The sequence below is a fragment of the Asterias amurensis genome, chromosome 14, assembly GCF_032118995.1.
Source record: "Asterias amurensis chromosome 14, ASM3211899v1".
Classification (NCBI taxonomy): Eukaryota; Metazoa; Echinodermata; class Asteroidea; order Forcipulatida; family Asteriidae; genus Asterias; species Asterias amurensis.
The window spans coordinates 3,969,543-3,994,530 of NC_092661.1; the positions used below are offsets into that span (position 1 = coordinate 3,969,543).

The 24,988-nt window shown below is 38.9% G+C and overlaps 2 protein-coding genes across 2 annotated transcripts; both read left to right on the forward strand.

Moving 5' to 3' along the window:
• The first annotated feature begins 11,573 nt into the window (after window positions 1-11,573).
• Window positions 11,574-16,178, forward strand: LOC139946720 (retinoschisin-like). Its single transcript, XM_071944374.1, has 4 exons — window positions 11,574-11,894; window positions 13,560-13,608; window positions 14,276-14,604; window positions 14,704-16,178. Exons 1-4 carry the CDS (start codon window positions 11,574-11,576, stop codon window positions 14,842-14,844), a joined length of 840 nt encoding a protein of 279 aa, XP_071800475.1. The 3' UTR covers window positions 14,845-16,178.
• Window positions 16,179-16,547: 369 nt separating this feature from the next.
• Window positions 16,548-19,016, forward strand: LOC139946721 (retinoschisin-like). The gene is made up of 4 exons (XM_071944376.1): window positions 16,548-16,883; window positions 17,404-17,452; window positions 18,151-18,479; window positions 18,579-19,016. Exons 1-4 carry the CDS (start codon window positions 16,548-16,550, stop codon window positions 18,717-18,719), a joined length of 855 nt encoding a protein of 284 aa, XP_071800477.1. The 3' UTR covers window positions 18,720-19,016.
• The last annotated feature ends 5,972 nt before the right edge of the window (window positions 19,017-24,988 follow it).

The following is a 24,988-nucleotide window of genomic DNA, read 5'->3' on the forward strand; positions in this document are numbered from 1 at the left end:
GTGTCAGTATGTGATTGTGTTTTCTTCACTGGTAATTTGCAAACGCATTATCTGGGCGGATCGATGATCTACAGAAGGGGTGCCAATATTGAGGGCTAAATTTAAACATTTTCTATAGTCCCAAAGTAGTGCAGGTTAAAGGCAGTGGACACTTGGTAATTACTCAAAATTAATATTCGCATAAAACCTTACTTGTTAACGAGTAATTGGAAGAGGTTGATTGTATAAAACATTAAAAGAAACGGCTCCCTCTGAAGTAACCATAGTTTCGAGAAAAGTAATTTTCCACGACTTTGAGTTTGACGGCTTCATCTCGAAATCAAGCAAGTTGTGTGCTTTCAGATGCTTCGAAACCTCAAAATCTAATTCCGAGGTATCAAATTCGTGGAAAATTACTTCTTTCTTGAAAACACTTCAGAGGGAGCCATTTCTCATAATGTTTCATGTCTTCGTACTAGCGCACGGCAAACCGACGCACTATCACACGGCCGTCGTCTAGCAAAACTAAGACGTGTCATGTGACGCGCTCTAAACCAATGAGCAGGCAGAATACTTGTAAGGGGTGTTAAAATATAAAATATTGTAACAAACGGCTCCCTCTGAAGTAACATAGTTTTCGAGAAAGAAATAAGTTTACACGAGTTTAATTTCGAGACCTCGGATTTAGAATTTGAGGTCTCGAAATCAAGCATCTGAAATCACACAACTTCGTGTGACAAGGGTGTATTTTCTTTCATTATTATCTCGCAACTTCGACGACCAATTGAGCTCAAATTTTCACAGGTTTGTAATTGTATGCTAGTGTTGAGAAACACCAAGTGAGACGACTTGTCTTTGACAATTACCAATAGTGTTTAGTGTATTTAAGTGAGTTGACAATTATCACCAGCTTAATGTTTTTTTTTTTTGACTTAAAGGAACACGTTGCCTTGGATCGGACGAGTTGGTCAAAACAAAAGCGTTTGTAACCGTTTTTTATAAAATGCATATGGTTGGAAAGATGTTTTAAAAGTAGAATACAATGATCCACACAAGTTTGCCTCGAAATTGCGTGGTTTTTCTTCTACTGTGCGAACTAACATGGTCAGCCATTTATGGGAGTCAAAATTTTGACCCCCATAAATGGCCGACGTGTTAGTCGACGAGGTAAAAGGAAAACCACGCAATTTCGAGGCATGTTTGTGTGGATCATTGTATTCTACTTTTACAACATCTTTCTACCCATATGCATTTTATAAAAAACGGTTACAAACGCTTTTCAAAGACCAACTCGACCGATCCAAGGCAACGTGTTCCTTTAACACTTTAATTAAGACATTGACCAATCTCGGGTCTATTCGAAATCTGCCAGTTTCCTATCGATCAAAATCTGTTAAATCTAGATGGAACTTCGATGTATGCCGCCATGCCAATTGTATTGCAGCCAAACCAAGACTTACCTCTCAAATTCCCTGCATTCCTTTGAACGAAGACTGCGCCAAACTATTATGCAAATCTATTTGTTATGCAAATAAGACAATTCTGCGTTTGTTATACTTTTTACACAATGGCGTGTTTTCATTGACATCTTGATGTAGTTCAATACGCGACAGTACAGAGCGGACCAGACACTGCTGCGCTTTAGGAATGTATTCAGCGTTATCAGTGATTGTGGCTTAGTTTTAGAATTGTGTTAATGGCTTCAGTTTATGTGAATTGTTCCATTAAGTTGAGTAATGAATACACAACGAGAATGCCCGCCATTGACGTTGAACTGTGGGGGACAAGAGAACTCAAGGAAATACCCAAATTTTCTCATGAAGACAACTAGAAACTTCACTACGAACTTCAAATTCGTGTAAATTGTTCCATGAAGTAATCGCCACCGGGTTGAGTACTGAATACTACGAAAATGCCGATATTGAACTGTGAGGGACAACAGAGCTCAACGACGCCCAACTTTCCCAAGACAAAACTTCTGTCAACTATGGACTATTTCTGTGCTTTCACTTGCTTTTTGAGCTCCATTATAATTAAGATGGCTTCACAAATTTCACTTGTTGCTGAGTGACAGAAGGACTCTTTTCTAAAGAAATAATGCGGACAGGCGAAAAAGGTATTTACTTGACATCTTGCCCGCGCCGGAGAAGACGAGCCCAGCGTGCAGGGCCAGAGCTCAGTCACACAACCCCGGGGTAGGAGTTGCTGTCACACCGCCCACGGGGCCAGAGCTGCACCACACAGCCCATGGGGCCAGAGCTGCATCAGCACGGCGGGAGGATGGCTGCAAAACACAGCACAGCGTGGATTGCTGCTGCCGCTGCGTGTTCAACCAGAGTCAACGAAAGGCGTGTTGCTGTACTTCGAGCAGTGGACCCAAAGGTAAAGAACCATGTTTTTTTCAAGTTCCGGTCATGTAAAAAAAAATCTTTATTCTCCACTGGGTTGTTTTCATTTTACACTAAGTAAGTTTGTCTTCTTGTAGCTAAATACTGCAAAAAAGAAGAAGAAAGAAAAAAAAAAAAACACTCTGAACCAAAACTCAAAACATGAAAAGAGGTTCTCTGAACGAACTATACTGAACACGGCACCAAAATTCAGTCCGAATTTTCACAGGTTTGTTCTTTTTATGCACTGTTTGGACACACTTGACAATTACCAAACGTCTCCAGTGTCTTTAAGAGTGCTTTGTTCGACTGCTGTTTTTTGAGACAAATTAAACATAGTAGTTATAAGGTTTGTTTGTGCTTGTAAATTAATGGGCTAATGGCGGTCAGATTCGCTCTCTTAAAGCAGCGGCTGTACCAGCACCACCCGCAATTTTTCTTCTCTACATTCGAATTGCCACCCTTAAAAATGTTCCTGAATTCTTTTAAGGATCCCCTTTTTCGAATCGCTTAAGACAAAACAATTCCCCAATTGAAAAGCACCAGTTCACGACAGTGGCACTTTTGATGTGTACATGTATACATGAAAAGAAATTGCAGTCGGTCCTTCCTCCATGCTATTTGCAAGCAGCAGTTTCACTAGCTCCGCCCAATGTGTCAATCAACTGATTGCAGCTGTGCAGCCAGATGTTGGTTCGTGTTCGCGGTTACGATTGGTCAATACATGAAAAGGGGGCGGGGCACGATTGATGACCCTGTTATTTGGTTGGTTGTTGAAGATGCTAAGTAATTGGCGGTGTAATACATTCATTTAAATGTGATACATTGTAATACATTAAATAAAATAATGGTTACTAGACATTGAGAGTTTGTGCACAAACTATTTGGTTGGTTGGTGAAGATACTAAGTAATTGGCAGTGTAATACATTCATTGAAAATGTAATACATTATAAAATAATGGTAACTGGACATTGAGAGTTTGTGAACAGACTAAAGATACTGAGTAAATGGCAGTGTAATACATTCATTTAAAATGTAATACATTAAATAAAATAATGGTAACTGGACATTGAGAGTTTGTGAACAAACTTTTTGGTTGGTTGTTGAAGATACTAAGTAATTGGCAGTGTAATACATTCATTTAAAATGTAATACATTAAATAAAATAATGATAACTAGACATGGAGAATTTGTTGGTTGGTTGTTGATGATACTAAGTAAATGGCGGTGCAGTACATTCATTTGCAATGTAATACATTAAATAAAATAATGGTAATGATTTTCTCGTGCGCATTTTCTTGTAGGCATATACACGAGTTTTCTTTTATTATTATTCCTTTTTTAAATTATTATTTTTAAACATTATTATTAAATCTAATGTTTGAATTGACATTCATAAATACCTCAGACAGTTCGTAATTCTTATTGATGGAGAGCGCGTCACGTGGTGTGTGTAAACCTTTGTTTATGACCAGTAAAAAGTGTTGAAACATGGGCGTGACGCGCGAGCTTGAACAGCACAGTTTTATAATCTAAACTTCTTTGATTTAGGTACACACTAAGACAAGATTTATCTTTTTTTTTTTTCATTTTTTTTTTCATCGGTTATACTCAGCGCAGGATTAAAACATTTGCAAGATTCAAACTCAACATTTGAGAAAAGATATTGAACTTACAAAGATAAAACACTATCGGACTTGTCCTCTCTTAAGTTTGCCCGACAGTGGACCACTGGCCTCGAGTGGTGCAAACATGACATGACCAACTTGCTGATGCATACCGTGCTATTTGTATTATTTCACGAAAACTACAGGTGGGGAAATATATTTCAAGTGTTGTAGGCCTAACCGAAAGTTAATTGTACTAAACACTTGGCCTAAAACATGTTTGGTCTGTCTTGTTTTCAGATCTTTCACCGACTCTGGCTGTCAGTAAAGTTGAAGGTTTCTATGGAGTGTGTGGTATTGGTTTTCTGACGATGTGGAGTTCTACAAATGTAGAGCAAGATCTTGGGGACATCGACTGGTAAGAGAAGATCTAACACGTTTCCCTCCATTGACTCTCAACAGGTACTCGACTTGGTATTTGCTGATGTTAACGTTTATGGTTTTATGTAGTCTCATAAAAAGGGTCAACTCATTTTTGTATTCTTGGCCCCATCAGCGCTAATAACGCAGTCATATTTCTAGTGCCCAACGAAACACCCGATCCGCGCAGCTCTCGATCAATGCTACTGTACTTGCACATAACCCTACTGCTAAAGTATGCTAAAACATCACATCTTTTTTGAGAGTGAAATTAACAAAAAATATTTCAACGATCCTTGACAACTTGCTTATGGAGAACTTGTACACACGTTTTCATAAAATAATACCTTTTCTTATATAGTATACATAAGTGAGAAATTATACCGTTTTATCAAAAACTACGTCACTTCAGAGGGAGCCGTTTCTCACAATGTTTTATTTTATCAACAGCGTTACCAAGTAAGTCTTTATGCTAACATTATGAGTAGTTACCAATAGTGTCCAGTGCCTTTTAATACACTTAGACCAAAAGAAATGTATAGTTTTTTTACATTAATTCACAATATCAAGACATTCCAAACAGTTCACGAGGTTGATGATAATTAATCCAAAGTTGATGGATCGATTTAACAACGAGCTGGCAAAGATCTATCTTTTGGTTGCTGAACAAAGAGTGACACCAAATAAATTCACTGTGGCCATATATTATTGACAATATTGGAGACTTTGAGGCGGTAGGTGGCAGCAGACTTACCAGATAAATTTCCATTTTTTACGTAGTAAGGCCGTGTCCGAATTGGCGACTTCGGCTACAGCTACGGCTAGATCAGCGCGTCTGTCAGTGTTGAAGAATAGCAGACGCGCGCGCCCTAGCCGTAGCTGTAGCCGAAGTCGCCAATTCGGACACGGCCTTAGTTTCCATTGTTTACGCATGCGCACATTACCGAGAACAATGGATTTTACCTGGTAAGTCTGCTGCCACCAAGCGTCCTGAAAGTCTCCCATTCATCTAAGTGCTTGTGAAATCGGCCTTTGGTTTTGTTTTATAAATACAGAATCGGTTTTCATACGGAATCTAATTTTGAGGTCTCGAAATCGAATTCGTGGAAAATTACTTCCTTCTCGAAAGCTACGTAACTTCAGAAGGAGCTGTTTCTCAATGTAGTTGATACTATCAATCTCTCACCATTACTCAATACCAAGTTTACGGTTTTTGCTAATACTTATAATAGTTACAATAGAGTCCACTGCCTTTAAAATGAATCTTAGCACTTTGTGAAATCGGTCCCTGGTTTTGATGTAATACGTCACACAATAATGACTATTTTATGCGTCAGATTTAAAAAAAATATATTTCGCTATACAAAAGCGACGTTGGACTTTTACTGCACGCATCGTTATTTACAGCCAAGCAGCTCAAAACGCAGTGTGATGGCAACGTTCCACTCAACGGGCACGATGCGAATCTTGACCGCCAAGACGGGCTTGAAGAAGCGCCTCTCCACGATGCTGTTTGTGTCGGTGTTGCCAGTGAATACCTGGAAGGGGGTAAAGAGCAAACCCTTTTACTGTATTAAGAGGGGATTTTATTATCTGTGAAAGATATACAACTAAATGGATACTATATCAGCATACCTGAGTTTGTTGACCAAGCTGGTCTTTCACGTCAAAAAAACATGCCGGTGAGGGCGGTTCGAACTGCACTTTGTACTTAGTCAGCCACTGTTGTTTTACACCATAACGCCCCTGTGTGAGTACCCCAGTGACGTAGGTCGGGTTGCCCAAATCCACCTGTATCCACTGGTTGGTATCCTTTACCCTAGCATGCCACGCTCCCATGGTTTTATCATCAGGCGGTAGCTTGTTGAGACGGCCACCAGCCGGTGTTGATATTTCACGTCCGGAAAAGCTACTTGATGCGGAGAGGCTCTCATCGGGGACCGAACCATCTTCAAGACCGAGTTTCTCTGCATCGGGAACATGAATATACATTAATTATTCAGCACATAATGTCTACAATAATACATAAGATAATGAACATAACACTTTTTTTTTTTTTATTGGCAAAAAATATCATGCAACCGTCCCGACTTGCAGCAAATTAGTAATACTCACCAAAACTCCCACTGGCCTTCAACGGTGTACAGTTCCCGCAGCCGGAAAAATGACTGTTCTGTTAAGGGATGCAGATATCAATACAATTTAAAACTTTAATTTAAAGACCTTCCCTTTGTCTTTGTCAAACAAATATTTAAAAAACACGGCTAACTAATGTAAGTAAAATTAACACATACCTGACAAGTCATTGGTTTTGCAGGTGCGTCGTAGTATGAAAAATAATGAATTCCTAGAAATTTGTCGCAGATTTTCTCTCCAGTGACGCTGTTCAGATGACAGACTTGGTTGATGTTATCGTAGTTCAAAGAGAAACATCCATGATGGCTGAGACACCGAACTGAACATCTGACGGCAGAGATGCCTGAGATATTCATGAAGGACTGGCCTAGTAGGGAGTAGTGTTCTACCGATTGGTGACAGACCCCTCGGTAAATACCACTCACACTATAAGACGCTGAAACCTCAAGAAACATCTCAAGCAAGAGGAAAATCAAACTACTCAAGTCGGCCATTTTTTCACTCAGGCTGATTGTTCAGTTTTGCCGTAAACCAATACAATAACTACTTAAGAATTTAAGTTATTCTTACGCAGTGACCTCCAGAAATTTCGGGTAATAAAAAATTAATGCGAATCCATTTCGATGGTTCATATTCACCCAGTAATTACGACAAGAGATCCATTTCATAGCTTAAAGGGTTTCAATACTTTTTTGCAACACAAAACAATATGACAACAGATGTACATTAAGCATACAGGGTTTGAAGATAATGATCGTAGAAAGCTTCCCTTCAAATATTACTTGCTGATGTGCTGTAGTTTTTGAGAAATGAGTAAAACAATGTCACGAAAACAATTTTCGTCTCGGTTGACGATCATTGTTTGAGCACGTACAAGGGTAAAAATGCGCTTTGGACGCCCCGTCCGGGTGTGAAAAGCGCTATATAAAAACTATTTATTATTATTGGGCCCATATTTTCGAAAAACTAATTGTCGTTAACAAAATATCCAGTTAACCAGTTCTGCAAGCGAATAAATGAATCGGGGTTATAGGTTGGGATAGAAGTTGCCCCTTAAGGCATTTGGTTTTTGGAACAACTCGATTGTATTAATGTTATACGCAACACGTAACAACCAAATATTATATAGGTCTAACTTTTAAAAACTGTTTTGTAATTATACAGTCATGTTGTATCTTAATGCCTGCATGAGCCTATTAAAAGTATGTTCTCTCTAATCTCTTCAGTCTCCTGACGATGACTTGAGCAAGCTAGTCGAAACGTTGAGACCATTTCAAAAACTGACTCCGTGGTAGTGCAGTTAAGTACGATCCTATTTAAAGCTAAAGAAGTATAGTCCCAGCCTATTTTCGTTACCATCCACCCGGTTAATATAGTTAAAAAGCAGGACAGTTATTTTCAGAACTGAGAAGTCTCCCGAACACCCGAACAATCTACTCCGCGGTAGTAGAATAAAGAAAGACAGTTCTCTAAGAACAAAACTCTACCTGGCAAGTAGATACACACATGGTGTTACCGCAAACCAAATATACATTGATACCTCACCATGCAATGCCTCAAATCCTATATTTATGTCCGTGTACTTTAAAGAATTGGGTTATGAATAATAAATATGCGGTAAATTGTACGCCCATTAAGTACTCAATGCGTGGTTTTTGGTAATATTGCAATAATGGACCATTGCTGATTATAGCAACCCATTAAGAGTGCTTCAAAATTTGCTCTTTGCATTTTTTTTTAATAATGCATCTCAGTCAAGAACAAGTTTATCAGAAACAAAATGCTTCGTTGAAACCTAAAAGCAAAATTAGGATATAAATGTTTCATTGTTATTAAAAATTGGGTCTATAAAAATATTGTACGTCTTTGTCAAGAGTATAACGCCAATGGATTCATCACTCCTCCACCTAATTGGTCGAAGTATATGATGAGTCTAGAAACATCACTATATTTTCATTGCCACAACTTGTTATAGTAGAATTGGATGCAAAACGGTAAATCAGTCTGGTATCAATTCAGTGGTAGCAAATGATCTTACCGATGCTGTGAAGTTGTTGAGGGAGCCAGACGAAACATGGGCCCAATTTCATAGCGATTGTTAAAGGCAGTGGACACTATTGGTAATGACTCAAAATAATTATTAGCATAAAACCTTTCTTGGTGACGAGTAATGGGGAGAGGTTGGTAGTATAGAATATTGTGAGAAACGGCTCCCTCTGAATTAGTGCTGTAGTTTTTGAGAAAGAGGTAATTTTCCACGAATTTGATTTCGAGACCTCGGATTTAGAATTTGAGGTCTCGAAATCAAGCATCTGAAAGCACACAACTTTGTGCGGCAAGGGTGTTTCTTTCATTAATATCTCGCATCTTCGACGACCGATTGCGTTCATATTTTCACAGGTTTGTTATTTTATGCATATATGTTGAGATACACCAACTGTGAAGACTAGTCTTTGACAATTATCAATAGTGTCCAGTGTCTTTAAGCAAAAAAAATAAAAAGGCAGACCAGAATACCAGTAACAAATCGTACCAAGGATACGAAGTGGCTCTCTTTACATTCTGATTTCTGATGGTGTCAACATTCCAATGGGTTTCCCTGGTAAGGCGTGTTGGTCGTAGCCAGTGATGCGTTTTCGTTAGATTTGGATATCATTTAACTTGGACAATTTCCCCGGAGAGAAGTCTCAAACCGAAGTTCCCAGTAACTGACATAATTTCACAAAATTGCCACAAAATTATTGCCCGGACATTTATAGCGCCCTCTTATGGCACAATTTAACCAACTTTATTGGCTGAAACAATTTACAACAAGCGCAGTATACCATCCATTATCAATCACTGACGTCTTGGGCCAAGACTACTTGTCAACAGGCTTAGGGAAATAAGTATATGGCCCTTTTCGAAACCACGGCTTCGTCTTCAGGCTCCGTTCACTCATCTGAAGCCCTGTGAGCACGTAAAGCAAAGCACGTAAAATAATTATTGTCAGAGCAACCTTGGGGTCAAGGTATAGCCTAAGCCGAATATGGAGCCGAATCCGTGGGTTCAAAAAGGGCCTATGCCTACAGGTGATTTATCTTTCCTTTGAACGGGTTAAAGTATTTGTAGGGAACCCAAGTGCGCCCTCAGTGTTCATTGTAAAAAGTTTACTTTTGGGTCGTGACCTCCTGTAGATTCACTCTCTTTTTTTCTGTTTTGTGCACGAGAGTATTTCTCTATATCTTGTTAGGACTATGGCTCTGGCCATGCTATAAATACTATTCCAAAGGGAGAGATAGTTTTCTAGAACAGTATGTAAGTATTGTCTTGTATTAATAATAATAGTAATAATAATATCGAAGTCTTATATAGCGCACGTATCTACCAAACAAGGTACTCAAGGCACTGAGTATATACAAACTTTCAGAAAGATAGGTTATTGTAGTGATGAATTCTGAGACCCAGTTATTTAGCACCTTATAAGGGTTTACAAGGTGCTACGGCGCATTAAGCAGCCACAACCAGGAACACCGGGGCGAACCCCTACTTTTTTCGATAAGTGCACTGGGTTCTTTTACATGCGTTACACAACACATGGGACCAACGGCTTTACGTCCCATCCGAAGGACGAAGCAATGGTTAAGTGTCTTGCTCAAGGACACAGTGTCACGGCTGGGGATTCGAACCCACATTGTATTGAAATCCTCAATTTTTATTCCCGAAATATTGTGATGTGTAAGGCTGCTTTTGGATTGGGTCATAACGTGGTTATTGCCAGCCTCATTTGCGCATGAAGCCCATCCTCGTGATGTGCTTACTTTTTGTCACTTTAAATTTTAGTCATAATAATAAGTGACTGTGTTTTTGTGTCGTGTATTGTATATTGTGTGCTGTGGTATTAGAATGGCACTGGACACCTTTTGCAATTATCATAGACCAGTCTTCACACTTGGTGTAGCTCAACATATGCACAAAATAACAAAACCTGTGAAAGTTTGAACTCAATTGGTCGTCGAAGTTGCGAGATAATGATGGAAGAAAACACACCCTAATTTGTCACACGAAGTTGTGTGCTTTCAGATGTGTGAATTCGAGACCTCACAATCAAATTCTGAGGTCTCGAAATCAAATTCAAATATCATTAGTGAGAAATAACATCTTTCTCGAAAACTACGTTACTTCAGAGGGAGCCGTTTCTCACAATGTTTTATACTACCAACAACAGCTCTCAATTGCATGTTACCAAGTCAGTTTTTATGCTATAACAACTGTTTTGAGTTATTACCAATAGTGACCATGTGCCTTTAAAACCAGTACAAAAGATCATTATTGTAGACCTCACTTATTGGTTGTATTTTAGCAAAATGCTCGCCCTTGTTAATTAAAAGACCGGTTTAATACCCCATTATACCACCCCAACGCACGAAATAGCGCGCTGAGTCTTAAATGTCAATAAGTTAAAAAAAAAAAAAGCTAAAAAAACTACAGACACAAAACACAACATAAATTAATAATAATAATTATTGATAATTTTGTGAGACTAATTACCCTCACAGGAAGATGAGGGGCAGAATTTCGAACGACGTGGCTATAAAACAAACCAAAATCGATGTCATATTTTATTCATAAGGGCAAGGTACAACCTAGACTTGGCTCAAGTCCCAATCCCGTGCCATCGCCAGAAAACTATTGTTTTGTGACGCAGCTCTGCATTCCCCAACCTGTTCCGCACACGGGATAGCCTTTTGTCAATGCCTTTATTGCTTGGACATTTTCGTCGAGCCACGACACGATCCCTAGCGACCGGAACGGTATAGTCGAGACCAAATCGGCACTCGCGCGTATGGTCTGCGAAGTTGTTCAAGCCGCAAAGGTCTTGACAAAAGGCTATACGCAGGACCATTTTTTTTTTGACGGCGAGCGCGCACTGTGAAGCTTGTTGTTGCGATATGCTTATAGGGACCTCTCACATGAGAAAGGGACTTGAATCAAGTCTATGTGAAGGAAAAAACCCTTGGCCCGAGAGTGTTGCGCTAGCGGTATTTACTTATGTGGTAGAAAATGGCCATCGTCGGTTCGATTCTCCTTTTGCTTGAGATGTTTCTTGAGGTTTCAGCATCTTATAGTTTTAGAGGAGCCTTGTATCAACCGATAGAGCACTATGCCCTTCTTGGCCAGTCCTTCATGAATATCTCGGGCATCTCTGCCGTCAGATGTTCCGCTCAGTGTATAAGGAACAGTAGATGTTTCTCCTTTAATTACGATCGCATAAACCGAGTTTGTCAGATGAACGGCGACCCTGAAGGGATAAACTGTTCTCATTTCCAAGACTTGTTATCGTTTTCATATTACGATGCTAATGCAGACACCATGACTTGCCAGGTATGTGTTATTGAATCCTTCAAATTTATTTGTTTTTAAGATTTATAACATAACGATTTATGTGTGAAAAGGTACTGGATACCTTTCGTTAATGTCAAATACCAGTCTTCTCACTTGGTGTATCTCAACATATGCATAAAAAACAAACCTGTGAAAATTTGGACTCAATTGGTCTTCGAAGTTGCGAGAAAATAATGGAAAAAAATAACGCAAAAGATGTGTGATTTCAAATCTTGAATTCGAGACTTCAACTAAGGTCTCGAATTCAATTTTAGTGAGAAATTTACTTCTTTCTCCAAAACTATACGTTAGATCAGATGGAGCCGTTTATCACAATGTTTTATACCATCATCAACAGCTCTCCATACCTCGTTACACATTAAGTTTTTAATGCTAACAATGGTTAATTTGAGTAATTACCAATAATAATAATAAAACAGTATTTATATAGCGCAATATGAATTGGCATTCCTCAAAGCGCTTATAACAGCAAAATGAAAAGCATTACAAGAACACAAAACTTATAGGCCTAAATTCCCCAATTAAATCCCCAAAACAAATAATTATAAAATTAGGCTAGACCAGCTGTTACTTACACGTGCAGTAATGTCCAGATCCTTTAAACCAATCTACTGTTTTGTTATCATTGCTATGAGTGCTTGGAACTAGGACAGTAATAACACGTGAAAATGTCTTCCCTATTAGTCAAGGCCGTATAGTTTTTTATTTAATTTATTTGTTTCATTTCTCGGGAACAAAAAATGCAATATTGATTCTGAAATACAAGTGAAGCAACAGACAACAGAATTGTTATGTCTGTGAGTGAAGTGAAGCACACTATAGCGGGTTCTTGTTCTGGTATGGTTTAAGTTTTTTCTCCTCAAAATAATATTTGAGTTGATGTCACGAAACAAGCCGTTTGTAAAATACTGACACGACAAATATTGTTGATATGGATTGTACACAAAGCTTAATTTAGCAATTGTGTTTCTGGACGTACAAATTTGTTGCCAATTTGTTACATTTGTTTGTGTAAATAGACAAACAACGGTCATTAAAGGGACACGTTGCCTTGGATCGGGCGAGTTGGTCTTCGAAAAAGCACTTGAGACCGTTTGTTATGAAATGCATATATGGTTTGGTTAGATAGATGTTTTACAAGTAGAACATAATGATCCACACAAACATGCCTCGATGTTCCACGGTTTTCCTTTTACGTCGCGAAATAACACGGTCGGCCATTTTGTCAAAAATGTTGATTCCATAAAATGGCCGACAATCCCTAAATGATTGCCGATAGTCCCGAGCGTTTATGTCCACGCAGAAAGACAATCCCAAGTTGAATACACAATTTGAGAAACGTTACTACAGTAACGGTTGTCAAATTAAAGTTTTGGGGTATAAAAAACATCTATCTTCGAAGTGAAATGTTTCTCAAAATAGTTTGCACTATCGAAAACTAAGTAGGATTTGAAACTCTGCTTTGTGGAAGTACGATATAGAAAGGTTTACGACAACACCATGCAATGAAAGCTATATCGAAGGCTGATGTATGCAATCTAACCGACAGTTTTGTTGGCATTAATAAGAGTGGTTTACCAACATGTACCTTTCGTTGTAAAGTGATTTATCAATAACAATAATTGTATCTACCTTGCTTTACAGATCAGTTTAGATGGAAACTGTACGCCTTTAAAAGACTGTTGGGGTTTTGGTGAGTATTTAAGGTGTTTCTTATCGTGTTAAAGAACGTAATTGGATGTGATTTATAGTTTGGTTTTCTTGATTTTTCTTTTGGTTCGTTCTTGCATAAACGATGTGTTTCCATGGATTTGTGTATTGTGTTAAGAGCACCGGACTCAAGCTGTGGTGCTTTTTTATCAGCAGAGTGTGAGTTCGAGTCCCGTTCGTGACGTTTGTGTCCTTAAGCAAGACACTTAACCATGAAGTTTCGTCCTTCGGATGGGACGTAAAGCCGTTGGTCTCGTGTGTTGTAAAATAACCCAGTGCACTTTCGTTAAGAGAAGGGGTGATTTTCCAGGGGTTCCTGGGATGGATTTCACAGTTAGGACTAGTCTTATCTCGAGTTAGGACCAGTTACTCGTCCTAACTTAGGACTATCCATGCAATTTGTATAACTCCTAGGACTAGTCCTAAGTTAGGACTGGTCCTAACTCTTTGTGAAATCGACCCCTGGTTTGATTGGCAGCATATTACGCCACAGCTCCTTGTAAACCATTCGGTGCTGCAAAAGGAGTAGGTCTCGTAATTCAAACTTAGTCACACATACTTGGGAGGAACTTACTGAATGCTGAAGCTCCGAGCGTCACTGAGTGACGGATATGAGCGCTAAAGGTATTATCTCGCTATCCCCGTTCCAGACAAACTCGGTCTTGAAGATGGTTCGATCCCCGATGAGAGCCTCTCCGCATCAAGTAGCTATGACCTAATCCGGACTTCAACACCGGCTGGTGGCCGTCTCAACAAGCTACCGCCTGACGATGATACTATAGGGGCATGGCATTCTAAAGTTAAGGATACCAACCAGTGGATACAGGTGGATTTAGGCAACCCGACCTACGTCACTGGGGTACTCACACAGGGGCGTACTGGTGGAAACGCCCAGTGGGTGACAAAGTACAAAGTGCAGTTCGAACCGCCCTCACCGGCATGTCTCTTTGAAGTGAGAGACAAAACTGGTCACACTCAGGTACGCATGCAATTACTATTCTTATTGTCTGTTTTAAATTTGTTTTCCAGATGTTAGGAACCCCCCATTACAACCCATGCTATTATTCCCTGCTTCTAGATATTCGACGGTAACTTCGACCGAGATAGCATCGTAGAGAGGCGCTTCTTCAAGCCCGTCTTGGCGGTCAAGATTCGCATCGTGCCCGTTGAGTGGTATGCAGTCATCTGTCTGCGTTTTGAGCTGCTTGGCTGTAAATAAGTTAAGCGCAGTATTACGACCAACCGCCACATTTGTTGCAGAATGGGGAAGCTATTAATTAACATGAAACGTAATTTACACGACCAATTGAGCTCAAATGTTCACAGGTTTGTTATGTTATGCATATGTTGAGATACCCCAAGTGAGAAGACTGGTCTTTGACAACTACCAATAGTGTCCAGTGTCTTTAAACAAACAAAACCTTTTGTTCAACCAACTCGATCTAAAGTAATTTATAAACTTTAACATTTTAATCTGCATGTGGAAACGTCAGGCCATGAATTATTATTTACATTAGATCCATTTTATTTTCCCGTTTCGTACTATAAAATACATGAGGCACAAGTTGTGTGTTTCACTATTTGCCTAGTTGCAATCCCCAAAGTGTTGAACGTCATTGATATCCAAAACTTGACTATTCCAATCTAGAATGGGATAAATACACAAGACTGTTGTTTTTTAATGGGCTGTTGGTAAAATAAAAATCCAAAGTCATATCCAGTGTACAAAATCTTCTGCTTGTCTCACTGCCAAGGTAAACACAGCCCACACACATCAAAACATATGACAGAGATGAACAATGGCAGCCATCTTTGTTGTTTTGGGCGGTGCATTGGATGTCTGTCAGACAATCTTGGTTGCTGTGGTTTCCACCACCCTATTCATCAGTAATTAAACGTTATTGTAGCCTCGAAGATGGAACGTAATGTAACCGGCATTTTATGTGAAGTTTGGATAGCGCGCAATCACAAAACGGTTTATAGGCAAGCACTGTTGTGGCCATAACATGAGGAAAAATATTGAGCTATTTTGAACTGCTTCGATCTAAATATATGAACTTAATGGTAAAAATCTGCAATTAAAGGCACTGTACACGTGCAAGTGTCAAAGGAAAATATTCTCACTTGGTGTATTCCAACATGCATACAATAAAACAAAATTGTGAAAATTTGGTCTCAACTGTTAATCGAAGTTGCAAGAAAAGAAAAAAAAAAGAAAAAACACCCTTGTTGCACAAATTTGTATGCTTTCAGATGCCTGAAAGGGGGCTTCTTTTAGTGCTAGTGAGAACCTATTTCTGTCTCAAGAGTTACGTTACTTCAGATTCAGAGGGAGCCGTTTCTCACAATGTTGTATTTTATCAACGGCTCTCCGTTGCTTGTTATTAGGTCAGTTTATATGCTAATATGTTTTGAGTCAATAGATGTTAAATCTCGGTAAAATTTTCAAGAACCAGCCGTCGATTTCACCAAACTCTTCCTAACTTAGGATTAATCTTAGGACTTAGGACGGGTTCAGTTCCGTATCCAAATACGTAGGACGCATTGAACCCATCCTAAATTAGGATGGGTTACTCGTCCTAACTCGAGTTAGGATTAATCCTAGCGTTTCGTGAAATCGGCCGCAGTGCCTTTAAACGATCAGCATAATTTTATTACCTTAATGCGATAGACGCAACGTTATGGCGAGAACCAATATAATCTAATCCAATATAATACAATACAATATAATCTTGTCAAGAGTAATAAATAAATTATAAACAACACAATTACAAATAAGAGCAACGTAGCAAGTCTACCATGACAACTAATGCGGTGTTTATATAAAATAAGTCGACGCTGTTCATCAACTATACGGTTCGTTGAGTGGGGAGTAGACAATGTTGCTATCGGCAACTCAACATTTTAAGCAATAGTGCGAAAATGTCCGTCTTGTGTAGTTTGATGTTCCTCTTGCTTGAGATGTTTCTTGAGGTTTCAGCGTCTTATAGTGTGAGTGGTCTTTACCACTGGGTATGGTACCAGCCGATAGAGCACCACGCCCTACTAGGCCAGTCATTCATGAATATCTCGGGAATCTCTGCCGTCAGATGTTCAGTTCGGTGTCTCAGCCATCATGGATGTTTCTCTTTCAACTATGATCACATCAATCAAGTCTGTCAGATGAACAACGCCAGTGCTGAGCACGTCTGTGACAACCTTCAAGGAATGCCGTATTTTTCGTATTGCGACGCAACTGCAAAACCAATGACTTGTCAGGTACTTTTGAAACAAAATTATGTGTATTTTTTTTCCAATTTGTTTTCTGTCTACTTGTTTCATGACTGACATTATTTGGAGCAATTTTGCTTTATCAAACGAAACTAAAGTTATTACTATTACTTTTGAAGGGACAATTAAAGAGCTGGCAGTAAAGTAATTTATGTAACCCACCATACATAAACTGACAAACCTGTAGATGGTTTGAGAAACGTTACTGCAGTAACGGTTGTCAGATTAAAGTTTTTGGGGTATAAAAAACATCTATCTTCGAAGTAAAAGGTTTCTCAAAATAGTTTGCACTATCGAAAACTAAGTAGGATTTGAAACTTTGCTTTGTGGAAGTACGATATAGAAAGGTTTACGACAACACCATGCAATGAAAGCTATATCGAAGGCTGATGTAGGCATCTAACCGACAGTTTTGTTGGCATTAATTTTAAGAGTGGTTTACCAACATGTACCTTTCGTTGTAAAGTGATTTATCAATAACAATAATTGTATCTACCTTGCTTTACAGATCAGTTTAGATGAAAACTGTACGCCTTTAAAAGACTGTTGGGGTTTTGGTGAGTATTTAAGGTGTTTCTTATCGTGTTAAAGAACGTAATTGGATGTGATTTATAGTTTGGTTTTCTTGATTTTTCTTTTGGTTCGTTTTTGCACAAACGATGTGTTTCCATGGATTTTTGTATTGTGTTAAGAGCACCGTACTCAAGCTGTAGTGCTTTTATTATCAGCAGAGTGTGAGTTCGAGTCCCGTTCGTGACTTTTGTGTCCTTAAGCAAGACACTTAACCATGAAGTTTCGTCCTTCGGATGGGACGTAAAGCCGTTGGTCGCGTGTGTTGTAAAATAACCCAGTGCACTTTCGTTAAGAGAATTAGAAAGGGTGATTTTCCAGGGGTTCCTGGGATGGATTTCACAAAGAGTTAGGACTAGTCTTATCTCGAGTTAGGACTAGTTACTCGTCCTAACTTAGGACTATCCATGCAATTTGTATAACTCTTAGGACTAGTCCTAAGTTAGGACTGGTCCTAACTCTTTGTGAAATCGACCCCTGGTTTGATTGACAGCATATAACGCCACAGCACCTTGTAAACCATTTGGTGCTGCAAAAGGAGTAGGTCTCGTAATTCAAACTTAGTCACACATACCTGACAGGAACTTACTGAAAGCTGAAGCTCCTATCGTCACTGAGTGACGGATATGTGCGCTAAAGGTATAAGAAACCACTACTAAATATTATCTCGCTATCCCCGTTCCAGACAAACTCGGTCTTGAAGATGGTTCGATCCCCGATGAGAGCCTCTCCGCATCAAGTAGCTATGACCTAATCCGGACTTCAACACCGGCTGGTGGCCGTGTCAACAAGCTACCGCCTGACGATGATACTATAGGAGCATGGCATTCTAAAGTTAAGGATACCAACCAGTGGATACAGGTGGATTTAGGCAACCCGACCTACGTCACTGGGGTACTCACACAGGGGCGTACTGGTCAAAACGCCCAGTGGGTGACAAAGTACAAAGTGCAGTTCGAACCGCCCTCACCGGCATGTCTCTTTGAAGTGAAAGACAAAACTGGTCACACTCAGGTACGCATGCAAATACTGTTCTTATTGTCTGTTTTAAATTTGTTTTCCAGATGTTAGGAACCCCTCTTTACAACCCATGCTATAATTTCCTGCTTCTAGATATTTGATGGTAACTTCGACCGAGATAGCATCGTGGAGAGGCGCTTCTTCAAGCCCGTCTTGGCGGTCAAGATTCGCATCGTGCCCGTTGAGTGGAATGTTGTCATCGCGCTGCGTTTTGAGCTGCTTGGCTGTAAATAAGTTAAGTGCAGTAAAACGACCAACCGCCACATTTGTTGTGGAAAAGGAAAAGTATAATTCACATGAAGTCATAATGTATCAGGATTAATATCAGCCCCCTGGCGATAACTAGAGAAAGCTAGTCGAAACGTTGAGACCAATAGTGCAGTTAATAACAATCATGCTAACAGTCTCCTGGCGATGACTAGAGCAAGCTTTTCGAAACGTTAAAAACAATTAAGAACTTATTCCGCGGTAATGATAACGATCCTCTATACGCTCATGTAGTAGTAGACCCAGCCAATTGTAAACCTTCCACCCAGGTAGTAGTTAAAAAGCAGGACAGTTACTTCAGAATGAGACTTATGTCTCTCGAATACCAAAAATGTGGTAGTATGGCAAGACGGTTCCTGCAAAAAAAAAAATTGTTATGACACCCCTTACCAATATTCTGCCTTTTCCTTTGTTTAGAGCGCGTCACATAATATGTCTTAGTTTTACTAGACGACGGCCGTGTGATAGTGCATCGGTTTGCTGTGCGCTAGTTCGCCGACCATTTTCACACGGCGTGCAGTACCCAGACGTCCGTTGCGTGTAGGACGATTATAAATTAATAGTCTGTAACCATTTCGGATTACATGACACTACATGCAGCACAGTAAAAGTTTTTGCAATCTGTGTTTGCGTCGTCCGATGATCGTAGCATTCAGGTCTGTAACTTAATAGTACAGTATTTAGAAATGTTTGGGGTGCTTAATAATAATAATAATAATAATAATAATAATAATAATAATAATAATAATAATAATAACGACGACGACGACGACGACGACGACGACGACGACGACGATGTATAAAACAAATATTGACGTCTTTTACTCGTGCAATGGTTAAAACTATGACTCCCTCGGTGATCCTGGAGGGTTCTATTTTCCCTCGGCTTCGCCTCGGGGAAATAGACCGCTCCGGGGATCACCTTGGGAGTCATCCATAGCACTCGAAGCAGTCAATAGTTGTATACTAGTACCCGGCAAGTAGACACACACACACATGGTGTGGTTATCTTAAGCCAAATATGTATTATTATTATATTTCATTTATATTATCATTACTATTCGTCTTGACCGTGTTTCAGAGTAGTAGTCTACCCCATACAGCACGGTGCATAAAAATTAATATTTCAATCAACTCGGTCTAAACTCTTTTCTTAACTACTTTGAATTTACATTTTCCGGATAAATACTATGCTTTTATTTTTCCTTCAACGAGAAAACGAGTAATATATGGTTTTGTTTGGTCTTATTTCACAAGTAAAATATTAATTTCCATCTTTTAGATCCCGTAGGACTCTGCTAGTGGTAAACGTCAGGCCATTAATTATTATTTACATTAGATCCATTTTATTTTCTCCGTGTCGTACTACAAAAAACATGAGGCACAAGTTGTGTGTTTCACTATTTGCCTAGTTGCAATCCCCAAAGTGTTGAACGTCATTGATATCCAAAACTGGACTATTCCAATCTATAATGGGGTAAATACCCAAGCTGGACTATTCCAATCTATAATGGGGTAAGTACCAACTTTGTAAATACCCAAGACTGTTGGTTTTTTAATGGGCTGTTGGTAAATTAAAAATCCAAAGTCATATCCAGTGTACAAAATCTTCTACTTGTCTTACTGCCAAGGTAAACACAGCCCACACACACCAAAACATATGACAAAGATGAACAATGGCAGCCATCTTTGTTGTTTTGGGCGGTGCCTTGGATGTCTGTCAGACAATCTTGGTTGATGTGGTTTCCACCACCCTATTCATCAGTAATTAAACGTTATTGTAACCTCGAAGATGGAACATAATGTAACCGGCATTTTATGTGACGTTTGGATAGCAGGCAATCACAAAACGGTTTATAGGCAAGCTGCTGTGGCCATAACATGGGGACAAATATTGAGCTATTTTGAACTGATTCGATCTAAATATTGAGCTTTATGGTAAAAATGTGCAATTAAAGGCATGTACACGTGCAAGTGTCAAAGGAAAATATTCTCACTTGGTGTATTCCAACATGCATACAATAAAACAAAATTGTGAAAATTTGGTCTCAACTGTTAATCGAAGTTGCAAGAAAAGAAAAAAAAAAAAAAAAAAAAAAAAAAAAAAAAAAAACACCCTTGTTGCACAAATTTGTATGCTTTCAGATGCCTGAAAGGGGGCTTCTTTTAGTGCTAGTGAGAACCTATTTCTGTCTCAAGAGTTACGTTACTTCAGATTCAAAGGGAGCCGTTTCTCACAATGTTGTATTTTATCAACGGCTCTCCGTTGCTTGTTACCAAGTCAGTTTATATGCTAACATGTTTTAAGTCAATAGATGTTAAATTTGCATCGGGGACAAAGAATAATAATTTTGGTTTTTACCTATTTACCAAAAGTGTTCAGTGACTTTAATGTCAAGTTGATTATAACTAATATAATATGCGGCCTTGTAGCCTTTCATACGGCCTTACAGTCGGATCAAGTATTGTTCTCTCATAGGGGGATCTCAATTGTGTTCCTTATTTACCTTTGTTTCAAAGCCAAGTACTATATGTACACATCTTATGCTAAAGGTTTTTAGCAGGTCGTACATTTCTTTGTGAATAGCAATAGCATTATCTGAATAAGGGGTAATTAACATTCTTTGATCAAAAAAATAGCCAATATCCTTTACTAAAAATTAATGGCAAATAAAAAAAACCTTCGGTTAGATGCAGCTTTCGATAGTTGTGAGAAAGTTTTACGTCGAAGTAACGAAGTTATTAAAAGCTTGAACCCGATAAGCGTTACTGTTATAACGTTTCTCATATTGTGTATTCCTGTTTAGGGGTTATTCTTACAGCGTGGGCATTATTCACTCCGGATTAATTTTCTTTAATATCTCAAAAACAAGACCATTTTGAATGGAATTTTCAAAAGTAATTTCTACTGTTCATATCGACATTGATGTAGGAAAACGGAAGGTAGTAAAACAAATGTATAGTTTGCCTTTAAATGTGGTTGGTATTCTTTTTGCATAATGTTTTTGCGCAGGAATTTTTTCAACGGCAAAATGTAGTATCGTATACGAAAGTCTGGGTCGATTTCCTAATTTTCTCCTATAACCTAGGATCAATTCACGGATTTAAGATCGATCCTATACGTTAGACCGCTCCTAGGATCGATTTTGCAAAACTCGTCCACAGTGGTTTAAAACCCTATGTGACCCCGACATCGACAAGTTTCTGTATAATAATCGGTCAAAATACCTTTATAATATCCTAAGCATGTCTCAATGTCATCTTTAGGTAGATAACGAATGGTTACTTTACTAATCTATTACATATTTTAGCATTTCGTCCAGGCCCTTAATGGCTTATTTTAAAGATGTGTGGCGGTATTTTTTTTATAAGTAGCATTTTTTGACATTTTTAGTCGAAGATTTCAAAGCATTTTTGCCGTATCATCAAAACTTCGGTCCGTATTTAATTTTCTACAGTGCGAAAGGTCACTTATACAGATAATTGAAAAACAATATTTGTTTTCTCAAACAATTTTTATATGCCTACCCAGGTATTTTTTGTAACATAAGGGTTTGTGATTTTTGCTGAATATAAACGTATGTCACAATATACGAACTACAATTCCTTAAAAAACCAAGGTAATACATTAAAAAAAAAAAAAATTCTTCAACAAATTATTTCTTCTTGTTCAAGTCACCAAAGATATGTAGTTATCTCAGAAAAAAAAAACGGACCTGATGTCTGGGTTTTAAACCACTGTGTCGTCTTAAGCAGGACGAGTTGCAAGTGTTATAAAACCACAAACGAATTCCTGGACGAGGCTGAACACTGTAAAGATCCAGTGTTTGTCGATCTCGTACCCAGTTGTGTTCGATCTCTTGTCGCCATTTTCCTAAGAAAGCCCTGTTCAATCATTAGGGCCCAAATTGTTATAACACAAAATCCTTTTAGTTTCAAGGTTGATACAGTACAAATAAATCAATCCTCCAATCCAATGACTAATTAAGCCAGGCACAGGACACGTTTGGTTATAATTGTCAAAGACCAGTTTTCTCACATGGTGTATCCAAACATAATATGCATAAAATAACGAATCTAAGAAAATTTGGGCTAAAAGTCAATGAAGTTGCAAGAGAACAATGAAATAAAAAAAAAACACCCTTGTTGCATTTTGTGTGCTTTCAGGTTCATGAAAAAAGGCTTCAGGCCTAAAGTAATCTAGTGGGAAATTACCTCTTTGTAAAAAACTACCTCACTTCAGAGAGAGTTTCTCACAGTGTGTTATCAACAGCTGTCCATTGCTTGTTACCGAGTAAGATTCATGCTAAGATTCATTCTTAATTACCAGTAGTGTCCAGTCCCTTTAAGTATTTTACTAACCTGTTCTCAAGCTTAAACTATTGTTTTTCTTAAACACTTTTCCCTGTTGGTATACAAAGGTGTTTTATTCGGTATTCATAAATACCTCAGACAGTTTCGCTATTCCTATTGGTGGAGAGCGCGTCACGTGGATGTGTAATAAACCTTTGTTTATTACCGGTTGATCCATGGGCGTGACACGCAACCTTGCACCTGTTCTTATAAGACGGTTTCTTCATTCCTATTGTTCGAGAGCAACGGCTGAAACAGTTGTGCCACATCACGCGATACGCGCAACGCGCACAGCATTCCCTTGTAAGGAGTTGTTTACCCGAGGGCGGCGGAGGGCTTTACCATTTCATAACTGGAGGGGTGTTGTGTTGAAAGAAATCATTTATTTACAATTATAATTTTTGCATTTATTTTACTTTTTGACCAAAAAGTGATGATGTTTTTGACCGAAAATGTATTTATGTTTTGGAATCAAAGTATGTTGAATCGGTTTTCAACTAGTGGTTTAAACCCGCCGAGGCCTGTAATTTACCTCGACTTCGTCTCGGTAAAATTATCAAGAACCAGGCCTCGTTGGGATTAAACCACTAGTTGACAACCTCTTCACCACACATTGATTCCCTTATTCATATCTTGAAACCTCACCTGATATTATAATACTTTTTTACACACGGACTATGGGAGCGGAACAGCCGTACAGCGCCAGGGGCGTCACTGCGTGACGGACATGCGCGCTATATAAGAAGCCAATATTACTTTATTATTATCCTGGAAGGTATTACGTTTTGAAGCTACGTTTTATAGCACCATGTAGTGGTTTACAAGTTGTTGTGGCGCATTCTCTGGCTGTGCTTTGTGGTCATAATGGGTCGATGTTGCTGGCAGCCAAAGGCGCCCTTGCATGCCTGCTTCTTGGTCCAAGACGTCACTATGTCATGCTCGTAAACGTAACGTTACGTAACCTAACCCTAACGTAACGTAACGTTACGTAACGTTACGTAACGTAACGTAACGAAACGAAATGTAACGTAACGTATAGTAATGTGACGCAATGTAGCGTAGTAATGTAATGCAATGTAATGTTACGTACTTCACGTGATAATTCTACCGATGGCGCGCTTTTCTTCTTGATTTAAGTTCGGTTGATGACTGTTTGCTGGAAATCGAACCAAGAATAGACCTGCGCAATGCTAGCGGGCGATACGGCGCGCTGCCCATTATAGCGAAATTAGACTTTACGCAAAGCTAGGAGGCTTAGCATTTAAGAAAATCCCTTGTCAAGAGTAATAAATAAATTATAAACAACACAATTATACAAATAAGAGCAACGTAGCAAGTCTACCATGACAACTAATGCGGTGTTTATATAAAATAAGTCGACACTGTTCATCAACTACGGTTCATTGAGTGGGGAGTAGACAATGTTGCTATCGGCAACTCAACATTTTAAGCAATAGTGCGAAAATGTCCGTCTTGTGTAGTTTGATGTTCCTCTTGCTTGAGATGTCTGTCGTATTAGTTAATAATTTTTTTCCCAAGGGGAAGGTGGATATCTCTTGATTGGACTCATATTTGGGGGTAGTTTCCTTGTCGAAGGATTTGCCTGATGCTTATTTATGTCAATTCACATGGATATGTAGACTGGGTCGTAGTAAAACGTTGATATAGACAAAGAACCAGTCTACCTATAGAACATTGCGCAACAATGTTACGAAGATTAATTGACAGTTGCAACGGCTGGAAAAGCGTATAATTATACGCTGGCCTTTTACCGCTTTTGGGCTTTTTAATCATTTTACACCACTAAATTGCGTAAACGGTGGGCCGGTGTGTCCCTTTAAAGGAGGCTTAGCCGTTACAAAAAATTCCCTTGTCAAGAGTAA